The sequence below is a fragment of the Propithecus coquereli genome, unplaced genomic scaffold, assembly GCF_000956105.1.
Source record: "Propithecus coquereli isolate 6110/MARCELLA unplaced genomic scaffold, Pcoq_1.0 Scaffold81, whole genome shotgun sequence".
In the NCBI taxonomy this organism is placed as follows: domain Eukaryota; kingdom Metazoa; phylum Chordata; class Mammalia; order Primates; family Indriidae; genus Propithecus; species Propithecus coquereli.
The window spans coordinates 3,346,430-3,360,664 of NW_012154285.1; the positions used below are offsets into that span (position 1 = coordinate 3,346,430).

General features: G+C 41.7%; 1 protein-coding gene across 1 annotated transcript; it reads right to left on the minus strand.

Moving 5' to 3' along the window:
- Positions 1 to 2,963: 2,963 nt before the first annotated feature.
- On the minus strand, positions 2,964 to 13,512 carry TMED2 (transmembrane emp24 domain trafficking protein 2). Its single transcript, XM_012663464.1, has 4 exons — positions 13,218 to 13,512; positions 11,555 to 11,747; positions 8,479 to 8,586; positions 2,964 to 4,508 (listed from the first exon to the last, which is right to left on the minus strand). Exons 1-4 carry the CDS (start codon positions 13,395 to 13,397, stop codon positions 4,384 to 4,386), a joined length of 606 nt encoding a protein of 201 aa, XP_012518918.1. The 5' UTR covers positions 13,398 to 13,512; the 3' UTR covers positions 2,964 to 4,383.
- Positions 13,513 to 14,235: the final 723 nt, after the last annotated feature.

Consider the following 14,235-nt stretch of genomic DNA (forward strand, 5'->3'; position numbering starts at 1 on the left):
CTGCCACCCGGACGCTGCCAGTGCACTGCCACAAGCACTTCCGCTTCCGGCAGCACCCCTCGCCGGCCGGAAACCGCCCTGCAGCCGCAAAGTTCCGGTAGACTGGGAAGGCGCCCTCACCGCTGGAGGGAAGAAAGTCGACCGCGGGAGCGTGAAAGCAGGCGGCGGGGGCCGGGCCCGAGTAGTTCCACCCGCCCTGCGTCGCCTCTTTGGCTCTCGGCGCCTTTCCACACCAAGCAGGAATTTTGGCGGGAACAACTTTCTCCGCCAGTGGGAGGCAGGTGGCAGCACAATACCGCGTCCAGACCAAAGGGACAGCAGAGCTGGCTGGACTGGGCAGAGAAACGTACCCCAGCCCCAGTGCCGCAGTTTAGTAGACACGCAGAATAGGGCTGATGGTGGAGATCCAATGGCTGGTACATAATAAATGTTGGTTTACTCTCCAGGAAGTTATGGTCAGCGTCCTAAACGAGAACACTGCCTTCCCATTCCTGTGTTCACCATTGGCTCTTGGGGCATTCATTTTCCACGCGTACGTTCATTCGGCAAGCTTTCATTGACCACTCATTGGAGGCTGGGTTCTGAGGACATACCCCCCGCCGCCCCAGCTATGTGCAGAGCTTGCTCGTGTTGGGGCCCAGAAAATGATTCCCCAAAATGGAGGCCTCAGAAGCAAAAGTTTCTCTCTGACCATTTGCTGCCCTCCTGTGTCTCCCTCCTCATGCTAAGGCTAGCCATAGAAATTAGAATCCCTCTTACCCAAGGAGGGTCCTAGAAATCAGAACCCCCTTTTCTCCAGAGCCAGCCATTAAAACCTAAAAATATTGCTCTATAACTTTCCCTCACCCTTCTGTGTAAAAACTGGCCATAAAGAAACTATCCAACCTACCTTGTTATGATTGTAGGTCGTAACATACCCATTCCAGAAAGGATCCTGCCCCACACCCAGAAGAAAGGAATGCTGCACAGAGAGGCCAAGAAGAACCTGGACAGGCCTTGCTGGGTCGCCCCAGTCTGCTAGCATCACACCACACCCTTTCTTTCTACACAGGAGTCCATGCTGCATTGAACCTAAGCATAAAATGACTACTTTTCCCTGTGTTCTTAGGTATTCATTCTGAAGGTTCCTGTGTCATGTAAAACCATGATCAAATAGATTTGTATGCCCTTTCTCCTATTAATCTGCTTTTTGTCAGCTGACTTTTCAGCAAACTTCAGAGGGCAAAGGGGACGTTTTCCCTTCATCCCTACACTCCTTTACATCCCCCAGAACTTCTGAAATGTCACCTTCTTAGTGGTGCCTTCCTTTCCTAATCACTAGAAGCCCTAGCCTGCTTCATTTCCCTCCTTAGCACTTACCATTAATATGCTATATAATTTACATATTTATTACATTCTTCTCCACTAAAAGATAAAATCCACAATAATGGGGTCTTTTCTCTATTTTCTTTATCCCAGTGACTGTAACTGTAGCACACAGCGGTCACTCAAATATTTGCGGGATGAATAAACGGGAATAAATAGTACTCATGCAGATTCTAGTCATCTCAAACTAAATTAAGGTAAAAGCCTGAGTCCTGAGAATAAAGAAAAAAAAAAAAGATAAAAGCCTGAAGAAACATTTTCACTGAAATAACCATCACATCCTCAAAACACCTTTGACAATTGTTTTCTAAAATGGGACAGACAGGGCCGGGTACAGTGGCTCACGCCTGTAACCCTAGCACTCTGGAAGGCTGAGGGGGGAGAATTGCTTGAGCTCAGGAGTTTGAGACCAGCCTGAGCAAGAGCGAGACCCTGTCTCTACCAAAAATAGAAAAAAACTAGCCGGGCATAGTGGCATGCGCCTGTAGTCCCAGCTATGAGGGAGGCCAAGGCAGGAGGATCACTTGAACCCAGGAATTTGAGGTTGCTGTGAGCTATGATAGCACCACTACACTCTACCCAGGGTCACGGAACAAAACTCTGTCTCAAAAAATAAAATAGGCCGGGCGCGGTGGCTCAGGCCTGTAATCCTAGCACTCTGGAAGGCCGAGGCAGGCAGATCGTCTGAGCTCAGGAGTTTGAGACCAGCCTGAGCAAGAGCAAGACCCCGTCTCTATTAAAAATAGAAAGAAATTGGCTGGACAACTAAAAATATATAGAAAAAATTAGCCGGGCATGGTGGCGCATGCCTGTAGTCCCAGCTCCTCGGGAGGCTGAGGCAGGAGGGTTGCTGTGAGCTAGGCTGACACCACGGCACTCTAGCACAGGCAACAGAGTGAGACTCTGTCTCAAAAAAATAAAAAAAAATAACATAAAATGGGACAGACAGCTCTGAAAGTAAAGGCATAGGGAAACTGCATAGTTGTGTCTGCCTTTTGGGCTCTACTACTTATTAGTGTTCTGAGCTTGGGACCCTTTCCAAGCCTGTTTCCTCAATTATAAAATGATTTCACCCAAGGTAATAGCTGTTTTGAGGCATAAATAAGATAGACCATGTAAAGCACTAAGCACCAACTCAGTACATTACACAGTGCTCAATTAATAGTAGCTTCTTTTATTACTAGCATGCCCTTAATGAAGCAGCAGAAAAGGAACAATTTAGATAGGCAGAGATCTTGTCTCTGGTTTCACTTTCACTCTATACGTGGGGGCCTTGGGCAAATCATTAATCTCTCTTAAACCTATTTTCCACATCCATAAACCAGTTGGCTGAGTGAAAATAATTCAAACTTTTTTTTTCTCCAAATAAAAAAATGCGTAAGGTTTTAACACCAACCCATCTGAGAAACCACACAGGAACACCTGTGTGGAAACTAAAATTTGGTTCCTGTTTACTATCCTCAAGTTTATAAAAATAAAAAGTAACAGGCATAATTACTTAGAAAACATGGACATGTCTCATTTCAAATAAGAACAGAAAGTGGCTATTTAACAAATGTGAATTAACCACCAATATATAAAACACAGAGTACTGACTGTTTTTAAAAAGAACCGTTTATTTACTGAACCTGGGGCATATTAGATACACAACCAATTTTAAATTTACATCTTTTAATTCAATTTTCAAGTGTTTTCACACACACACACACAAATTGGCATGCAACAGTTATCCTAAGGTGAAACAGTCACCTTATCAATAAACCGTTGCAAGTATTTTCACCCAAGGTTGAAAAATTGTTTATCCTGAACATGAAAACCTGTAACAAATTTAACTTAATTATATAAAACTCATTACTTGTAGTTTTCCCCCTGCAAAGATCCAAAAAAAAAATGTACAAGTAACTAATATACATCAGTCACAACATAATCCTGGATCATCCCCACACCAAAACCAGATGCTCCTTTAATTTTAAACCCATCATCAGAGACCAAGAGAAAGTCATTTTGTTTTATACAAAACAAAATTCACATGTGCCAAAAAAAGAAAGACCCAAGAGAAACAAAAACAAAAACCCTAGTGCTGACACTGATGTTCGGTGCCCTAGTTAGTGGCTCAAAGGCCACTGATCAAAAATAAAATAGTGGCTGTATATCATTGCAATGAAATCCAAGAGGCTTTAACCCTTTGGTATCAGAAATCCAGATTTTTCCAATTCTGTGAATGCACACTTCCTACGTGCCAAGAGTGGGGAAAGCGGATGTGCCAGCGCAGAAAGAAAAAGAGCTACCGTTCACTGGAACACCCGGAGAATTGGCTTTAACAGAGACTTCTTAGAAGGTTACGCAAAAACGAAAATAAATGGTTATTAGCTGCTTGTGTCTTCAATTTACGTGGGGGTGATTGAGTCCTAAGGTTCAATGTAAAAATTTATGGAGGAAAATGTATCCTGGGGCAAGCCTTACCTTTAAAGGAAAAACAAGGTAACAAAGTATAAAAGTAGCCAGCCTGGTATCACACTCCGGTCAGAGAGCTCTGCCATTAGGATGGGTAGAAAACGTTAAGATTCAGACTGTTGCTTCTTTTAAGGATCAACACAATGAATCTCTAATGATTTGAACCACAGGATGAGGGAATCCAAAGAACGCAGTCATTTTAGTAAAGTACTATCAAGCTTTGTACTGATTTCCTGAACAAATTTCATTTTATTATAAAAACAAAAGGAAAAAGAGGCGTAACAAAGACTATAATCCTATATTTCATTTACAATGTTTGAGTTCTGGAAGGACTTGTATAATGGAGGCAGCATTTAAATAAGAAATTATGCCAATCAAATGTCAAATTTTCACTATAACTTTCCTAAAAAGGTATTTTTCCCCCAATATCTATTAATCACAAAGAAACATAAGCTGTGAATGTACACTTCAGAAAATAAAAACGTAGAAACTAATGACATTATTGTGACCAAGGTGTTTGGTAAACAGTGAATTATGAGTTTGGGATCATCAGGAAAAGGCTTTTTAAACAACCCTCCGGACTTCAAAAAATCTCTTCAGGTAGTAGATCTGTCCCAATGTCATGGCAACTAGAACAAGAGCTTCAAAGAAGGACCAAAGGACCACTCTGCTGTTTGTGTTGTCATTGACTGTTGAGGACAAACAAACAAACAAATTTTAACAACCCCCCCCAAAAAAGCATAGTCATCATAAATTATCTCCTAGTCTTCACTCTATATGAAAGTAATATCTTGCACACCATTTATAGTACAGATGCTCCTCAACCTCTGATGGGGTTACTTCCCCAAAAACCCATCGTAAGTTGAAAATAAAGTCGAAAAGGCATTTAATACGTCTAACCTACTGAACATCACAGCTTAGCCTAGCCTACCTTAAACGTGCTCAGAACACTTACATTAGCCTACAGCTGGGCAAAAGCATCTAACAAAGGCTATCTTGTAATAAAGTGTTGAATATCTCATACAATCTATTGAACACTGTACTGAAGGTAAAAAAGAGAATAGTTCTATGGGTACCTGAAGTTGTAATGAATGGGTATCACTTTTGCTCCATCATAAAATCAGAGAATTTTAAGTTGAAACATCGTAAGTTGCAGACCATTTGTACTCTAAATAATTTTGTGTTTTAGCCCCAAGCAACTCAACATATTCAGAAGTAGAGATTTTTAGATTTAAAAGGGACCTTAAAAATTAGCTGAGTATAGTCAAACCCATTCTGCTTATACACGGGGAATGGAGAAGGAAAGTAATTTGCCTCAGGTCACCCTTCTAAGGGTTAAAACCCAATCCAACCTTCTTTCTCCCTCACCACTGCAATGTCCTACATTATAATCCTTTTGGCCAAGTCAGAAAACTACTTTTAAAAAAAATTAAGGGGCCAGGCGCAGTGGCTCATGCCTGTAATCCTAGCACTCTGGGAGGCTGAGGCAGGAGGATTATTTGAGCTCAGGAGTTCGAAACCAGCCTGAGCAAGAGCAAGACCCCGTCTCTACTAAAAATAGAAAGAAATTAATCGGACAACTAAAAATATATAGAAAAAATTAGCCAGGCATGGTGGCGCGTGCCTACTAGTCCCAGCTACTCGGGAGGCTGAGGCAGAAGGATTGCTTGAGCCCAGGAGTTTGAGGTTACAGTGAGCTATGATCGTTGTCACTGCATTCCAGCGTGGGCAACACAGTAAAATCCTGTCTCTATTGAAAAAAAAAAAAAAGACAAAACAAAAAAGATTAACTAGAATTGTAATAGCTACTATACTAATGATCACTCAACAAGAAGCAAAAAGCAATTAACAGGAGAGAGAATCCAAGTTATTATCCAAGAGAATAACTTAAAATTACTTAAAAGCTGTGTGATTTTTTTTTCCAGAATAAGAGTAGACACATCCTGAAAAAGAACATGAACTAGAACTCCAGAAACCACTAAAATCACTAAAATTTTAGTACTAATTTCATGACATAAACTTTACTTTTGCTAAAAACTTAGTAACAAATTTCTAGCCTAATGTGAACGGCTATCATTTCAAGGTTGTGTCTGAAAGGGAAATGGTTGAATAAATACTTCAAAATAATAAGAAATCATTAAAAGATGTTTTAGAGACATGGAAAAATGCTTTTCTTGAAGTTACAGAGCTACTCAGGAAGCTGACGTGGGAGGACTGCTTGAGCCCAGGAGTTCAAGGATATAGTTCCCTATGATCTTGACTGTGAATAGCCACTGTGAATAGCCAGCCTGAGCAAAATAGCAAACTCCTTCATCTTTAAAAAAAAATACACACACACACACACACACACACACACACTTTTACTCACTTATGTTAAAATTCCTAATTCTCAGAAAAAAAACAGGCTAAAAGAAAACAGACTTAAATGTTGACAGTGATTATCTTAAATGGCAGACTATGAGTGATTTCTATTTCTTTAAGGTTGTATTTTCCAAATTTTCTTACTGAATATGGTAATCCTTTTTTCCCTAATTATAAAAGTTTTTTATACCTGAGAAATATCATTTGCCACATGGTCTCTTACTTATGTATATGAAAAATATTTCTCATCTTGTAGAAAAATGCATCTTTAAGTTATAACAGAACATACTGAAGCATAATAACATAGGAATGTAGCCACATAGGACAGTGGGTATATAAGACACTGTCCTCATGCCACTCACATATTAGCCTGATCTAGAAGCAACACAGTATTATTACAACACTGTAGTAAAGAGAAAGTCTCTCGTTATGTCTATCTCTGAGGAGTGGGTGCTATAGGAAAATGTACAAAAACCAAATAACATTGTGGGAACAATTTAATTTGCAAAATTAAACTGAGTATCTGAAAATTCAGTTCTAGAAATTGCTAACACTTTTATTAAACATAAATACATACTAAGCCCACAATCTGTGAAACAAATACGGGAGTATCTCCAGACAAACTAAAGGTGAGAAAATAAAGCTGGAAGCCCCTGCAGGCTGGAAAATGTGCTTCCTCTGGCTGATGTGTTTCCAAGAACCTCCTATAACTTTTAAGCCATCTGGTCTGAACTAGCTAAAACTGCAAAGCAATGGAAGCCCTTAACCCTCTTAGTTCAGTACCCCTCTAACACCAGAATGGCCTGACCCCATGTGGGAGCAAGGTAACCAACGGATGGGTCCCTACAAGGTAAGAGAGAGAAGGTGGAGATTCCAGAGGGGGAGGAGATTAGGAGTGGAGGCAAGGAGAAGGAATCATGAGGGAGAGGCTGGTGTGTGTGTAGTTAAGTCCATCTCACATTCCACTCCCAAAAAAGTGGGGGGGGGGCTGTTACCCCTATATATCATCATGCCAAGGGTGGGTAACATCTGTGCTTTAGGTCCTGAAGGCTCAGAGTTGAAAGAATAGATAAAAGAGAGTGGAAAGAACAGAAACCACAACTTGAAAAAATTCAAGTGTGTTTATCTCCTTGAGTCACTCTTGTCTTCACTCCCTATTCCAGCTCAGAACAAAGATTCCTGATATAAAATCAACCTGCACTTACAGACAAGCGCTTGTTTCCAGTGAGATCTACCCCCAAGAACTACTCGGAGGATTAAAGACAATGAACAATCAATGTGGGCCTGGACCTAAGAAATGGTATTTGGTCTACATGTCAATATGGTATCTCTTAATTTTAAATGCAAAAGCGTAATAATTAATCCTGTATCATGTACTAAATAGACTTTTGCATCCTATAAGATTCCAATAATCACTATTTCCACAGAAAAATACTTTCCAAGTTCCCAGCTTACAAATTTGAGAACCCAAACTGATCTTCACCTGGTGACTTGCCTATATTTATGTTTGGTGTTTTCTATTCTATTTTAGAAAAAAGGTTACATCTCAGCAAATATATTAATATTAATCACACTGGCATGGTATGTTTCAGGGATGTGATTAAAAACCACCGTAATACCTATTTTACAACATTTTCCCCTTCTGGTTTAAGAAAACTATTAGCTTATTCCTTAGCTGACCATATATTTAAAGAAAAAGAAACAAAAAAAAAAACCTCTTAAAAGCTTGTGCTGACTCTGAATAGCATACTTGGTTTAGAATGAACATCCCAATAATAAACTACAAAGCTTTACAAATGTATATACTCAAAAAATATCTTTGTGTAGGTGCATTTTTTTTTTTTTTTTTTTTTGAGACAGAGTCTCACTGTGTTGCCTGGGCTAGAGTGCCATGGCATCATCCTAGCTTACAGCAACCTCAAACTCCTGGGCTGAAGCGATCCTCCTGCCTCAGCCTCCCGAGGAGCTGGGACTACAGGCATGCGCCACCGTGCCCGGCCAAATTTTTATATATATTTTTAGTTGTCCGATTAATTTCTTTCTAATTTTAGTAGAGATGGGGTCTTGCTCTTGCTCAGGCTGGTTTTGAACTCCTGAGCTCAAACAATCCGCCCGCCTCGGCCTCCCAGAGAGCTAGGATTACAGGCGAGAGCCACCGCACCCGGCCTGTGTAGATGCATTTTTAAAGTCAATGCTTTAGCATGGTGTTTACAAAATTTCCAAATGAGGAAAATACAAGCTGTCGGGTAGTACCACTTTCACCACCAGACACTCTGCAAAGTAGAAGCGTCAACTTACTGGCTCTGTGTATCCTCTCCCGGACTTCCATGTACTCCTGTTCGTGCTTTACTGCCGTCATCGCCACTGCTAGCTCATTGATCATTTCTTCTAGCTTGTTCTGGTGAGCTACAGAAGGATTTGAAGACAGACAGTTTAGCACAAATTTGGCAAGCCCTTTTTGAAAACAACCACTTATTAAATTAAAACAAAATTTCTCAGAGAAGGCATAAAAAACAAGATATTTTCAGAAATGGCTCAGACATCAATTTGGATCACTGACGTGAACCACTGATGACAACTTAATTCTCGAAACATTTTTTTAAAGTCCATTCCAGTATTCCAGAAACTCCTTTCAGACTAAGAAACTATACAATGCTTACTAACCAAAGGAAAACAATTAACCGTAAGAAATTTCTCATGAATTGCTGCTGTTCACGATACTGATTACTAACTACAGAGAAGTAATGAAACATTGAGGGGTAAAAAAACAGCGCAAAATAAATATTTAATATATATATATTTAAAAACCTAATCCTACAAATAACAAAATCTACCCTTAAGAATCACATAACTTTAATGTTAATTTAGAAGCAGCACCCAAACTGACTTAATCTCTATGAAGTCAAGCAGAGAAAAACATTAAGACACTCTGGGGAAAAGCCACATCAACTCAAACATTCTTCTGTGGAGTCACAGTAAGGGCTTCACTACAGTGAGGAACAGCAGGCATTGTAAGTAAAAAGACAAGCTCACAGCTACACAAGGTTTTCAACCAGGTATCCTCTTTAACCAAAAATAAGTACAAGGTACTGCTCTGAAGAGTAAGCATATGTTTCTAGGTAGTGCTATATGACAACGAACAAACAAGCAGCACAAGGGAAAATTCCCAGGGGTGGGGTGGAGTGGGGTGGGGTAATCTCTTCATCTCTGCCCAAGACTGGGCCTCATCTGGGATTCTAGATTACCACAAATAATCCTCAATTTCTTAGAAGAAGCCAAGGGACCCAATCATTGAAGGTAGCTGAACTGGAATCACCAGTCATCCTTTACCAGTTTCCCTTTGGAAGCCCCATGCATTACATGGAACCTTCAGAGCAGGGTTTCTCAGGAGCGGCACTGTTGACATTTTGGACCAAACGCTGCTGTGTGTGTGTTGTGGGGAGCTATCTGATGCACTGAAGGGTATTTAGCAGCATCCATGGCCTCCGGTCCCTACATGCCAGTAGCACCTACCCACCAGTCTTGAGAATCCAAAATGTCTCCAGATATTGCCAAATGTCCCCTGGGGGGCAAAGATCATCCCAACTTGAGAACCACTGCTTTAGAGGAAGGTTTGATCTGACAGGTGCCATTCATTGACATTAACAAGCAAAAGCAAGAATTTTAGATGATATGTTAAAGGATTAAGAAGTTTAACATTCACATTCATCAGCCAACATTTTCTATCTATTTAAATAGGACCAATTTCCAGAAAATGAACAAGAAAAAGCCTTTCAAAACTCCTTATTCTCTTGAGAATTAGCCAAGTCCTACCCTGTAAATGGCCTAAAAAATGAGCACAGAAATTACTTAGTATGATTCTCTAAACTGTAAAGATTTCAAGACATAACCAAACATTTCCCCTTCTTTATGTTAGTACTCTACTAACTGCTGAATATCTGGGACAAACATTATCATGCTAATAAAATACTATGGAATGTGTTGAACAACAGCTAGCTTCCAAAACTGGCATGCACTGTGGCAAAAACAAACAAACAAACAAAAAAAACACCAAATGTGTTGGCTCCTGGTAAGAACCAGTCAGGGTTCACTACTGGTCAGCTGAGCAATAAAAAATCTAATTGTAATATGTGGCCAAAAGAATTTCTGTCATCATATCTATCCATGGCTCCTAGAACTGCATTTCATATCCAACCAAGCTTCAAGTTAGAAACTTTTTTTTTCTAGGAGGCTTTTCCTAGGATAGAAACTTTAATAATGGTAAAACAAGCCTACAAAATACTTTCTACAAAGTCAAAAGTGCTATTTTCTATTAGCTATGTTTAATTACAACTTTTACTTGCCCACTTATAATTGATCTCTCCATCCTTCGGTATGCGTTTTAAAGAACAAAGATGTTACTATTATACCAAAATGTCAATCACTGTGTTCTCAGTACTATTAATTTAAAATAATCTACACTGGGCACCGTGGCTCATGCTGGTAATGCTGACACTCTGCAAGTATGAGGCAGGAGGACCGCTTGAGGCCAGGAGTTTGAGACCCGCCTCAGCAATAGTGAGATCCCATCTCTACAACAAAATAGAAAAATTAGCTGGGTGTGCTGGCACACACCTGTAGTCACAAGCTGCTTGGGAGGCTGAAGCAGGAGGATCGCTTGAGCCCAGGAGTTTGAAGTTGCTGTGAGCTATGAAGATGCCAGGGCACTCTAGCCCAAGCAACAGAGCAAGACCCTGTCTCAAAAATAAAATCAAATAAAATAACCTATATCTCCTGTAAACCAAATTAAAAACTGCCAAAAAATAACGTAATTAATTGTAGGGTTTTCTTAAGACAAAAAACACTCTTGTGCCAACAAGCTGAGGTTAGAAAAAAGAAAAGCAGAAATTAGACATTAGCAAACAAAAAGATGCAAAAAGACAGAATACTGTCAAAAAGCAATTCACATACCATCCCAGGTATCTCCACCACCTATAGAAAAGTATAAGATACAAACACAAAAAAACAACAAAAAGTTTAGCTAAACTAGTCATGTACACAAGGGAGCAAATAAAGATGTATATATGAGGATTAGCAAATACACGGACAACCATACTAAGATACATGTAACCTAGACACTCACAAGTGCACTAAGAAAATCTGTCTGAAGGGGCAATGATAAAGAATGAAAAAATAAACATTAACTTCCAGAAACTTTTTTGTTAATTAGGAGACTTGCATAAATAAAAAGCATATTCCACAAAAGGTTTTTGGTTTTAAGGACAGTGAATGAACCTGGAAGAAGAAAAAAGTACTCTATTCAGATAGGTAAAAATGTATAGAATTAAAATCAGCTCTTCCAATGTGATACAAATCTTCTGAATGGTCACCTCACCTTCTGTTTCCATGTCTTGTCCTTTTGGAGCCTCCCCAATATCAATGGTGAACATCACTATCTTTGGAGTCATCGTGGACATCCTGTTACTAAAACAAAACTTATATATTCCGTCCATGTGAGCAGCAAATGTGTATTTCCCACTGGACTCTCGGTCTCCTTTATAAATTCCTTTATTATCAGGTCCTGTAATCTGGAGGCAGGAGAGAAATACAGAAAACGTAGACGAAAGATTTAATATCATAAACTTTCTGTCCATTGGCTGTAGGAAATTCACTAAGAATATGTAACTTTCACTTAGCTCCACTTCAGTCAGTAACAGTGACCACTTTGGACTGCAATTCTTCCACATGATACAACAAGGGTGGACTCGATGGCTCTCTAAAGCACCTTTCAGTTCTCACTACCTTTATGTCTTATTCGTCCAATTTAAACATAAACCCCTCGAAAACTGAAACCTCACCTTACACATGGTCTCCAACTGGCCTAATATAACCAACAAACATGCAAACAAACATGGCTTGCTATCAAACCTTAAGGAAAAACAAATAATTTTTTTATAAAGTCACATTTCAAGCATTTCCCAATTACTGCCAAACAGTGAAGGAATCTGCTTTATCTGGGATGCCCGAAGCCTTAAGGGAAAGGACTCGACTGGAAATTAGGAGACCCAAATTCTCATCCCAGTCTGCTACAAATCAGATGTTAGGCTGTGGTCAAGTCAGTTTCCCTTTTAAAGCCTTGCCACCTGTAAGACTTGAAGACTGGAATAGGTGATATCTAAATTCTCAGCTAATTCTTACTCTCTTCTTCCATTATTCCCTTATTTTTGGATTTCACTTGTAGTGTGTAGCTTGTGCCCAGCTCTACTGACATACACTTGTCAAATGGAAAATCCTTAGACCCAATTAGTCATGCTATTAGGTGAGTCAAAATATTATTTGGTTTCCTAAAAAAAATTAGCAACAAATCATTTTTTTGGTTTGAAAAAAGATATGGGTGGAGATCAAGGGACTGTTTCATAATTTCCTGTTTCTCCAGATACTTCACTGCAATCCTTACTCCTAAAATGCATGACCCAACTCCACATCTCTCCTAGGCAGAGAAGACTAAATGAGGACGCTTGTGTAATAGCGGGTAAACATTAAGGTTCTTTTTACGAAAAATAAAGAATCACAATGCAAAAGTCAGCCTATCATTTCTCAATAGCTTTCCATCTACTTTTCCAAAAGTTTCCATGCCACGTTCCAACATTAATCCGTAACACGAAGGAAAGCAGCTGCTGACTGGATCGAGACCTGCCACCAGCTAACCGCGACTGAGAAGCGCCTTCGGGGCCCGGAGCTGACACGCGGCGCCCGGTCGACAAAGCTCGGCGAGAGGTTCCAAAGGGAACCTGTCGTTCAAGATGAGAACCCAAGGCAACTAAGCAATGGCTCCGTATCCCGAAGGGATCCTGAAGCCCGGAATCCGGGCAAGCGGCGGGAAAAAGAGCCGTTAGGGGGTCGCCGGGGCGGGAGCGGGGTGGCGGCCTGGGCTCCTCCAGGACTCGGACAGCGGCCTCCAGGCCCGCTCTCCCGGAAGGCCCCGCGCGGGCCCCGGGCGCCACCAACCCCCGAGCGGCCGCGCGATCCCGCCTCGGCCGCGGGCAGCGCGCCCGCACCTCCACGTCGATGTCCAGGAAGCCGCCCTCGGCCACCTCGAAGATGAGGCCCATTTTGGTGCCCGAGGTGACCCGCTCAAAGAAGCACTCCTCGGCATGTGCGTCGATGCTGACGAAGTAGCCCGAGGCCGTGGCCAGAAGAGCGGCCAAAAGCACCAACAGTTCAGCAAGCGTCACCATGGCGGGGCTGGGGCCGAGGCCAGGACCCAGACTGCGGCCACCAGAGGAGCCACCGCTGCCGCCGCCCCGCAGCTTTCTCAGCCGCCACCGCCTCAGCTCCGCCCCTTCCGGCTGCGCCACCCGAGGGGGCTGATGCGGGCGCCGCGGATTGGCGGGCGACGGCAGCTGCCACGTAACGGACGCACGGCGGCCGCCGAGGGACATAACGGCTCCGCGCGGCCCGAGCCTGGACGGTGGCCCCAAAGGAACAAAAAGCCTTGTCCCCAGCGCTTTCGTTTTCAAACTAAAGTTCACGTGGCCCTCCCAAGAAAGTGACAGTGTCCAGAAGCCTACCCCGCCCAGCGTAATGCCCTCTTAGGATTGTCTAGGAAGACGGCGAAAGATTTGGAGGCAGCATAGGAGTGGGGGCATGAGAGGTGGGGGCCAAAGCCAAGGGTTTTGAGGTTTTATGTTGGCTTCTCCCTACCCTTCTGGTTTCCGAGACTGGGGAGGGATGAGGAAACCACCTGGGGTGCTGGAAATGCCATCTTCACCTAAGTGATGGATACGTGGGTGTTGACACGGTTTTTTGAAAATGAAGATGCTATATACTTGGGACTAATGCACCTTATTTTACTGTATGTATGTAATACCTACCCTAACTACAAAAAAAAAAAATTACCTTGTTCAAATTCCTCAAAATTTGAATTCTCCCAGTTCCCCGAAGTCTTGTTGCCTCTCCATATCCCTTAACCCCTTGCCAGCTGCTAAGACTGTCTTTTCGCCCTTTGCCTCCTGGCATACTCCTACTCATCCCTCAAAACTCAAATGTCACTCCTTACATCTTCTCTAAAATGTT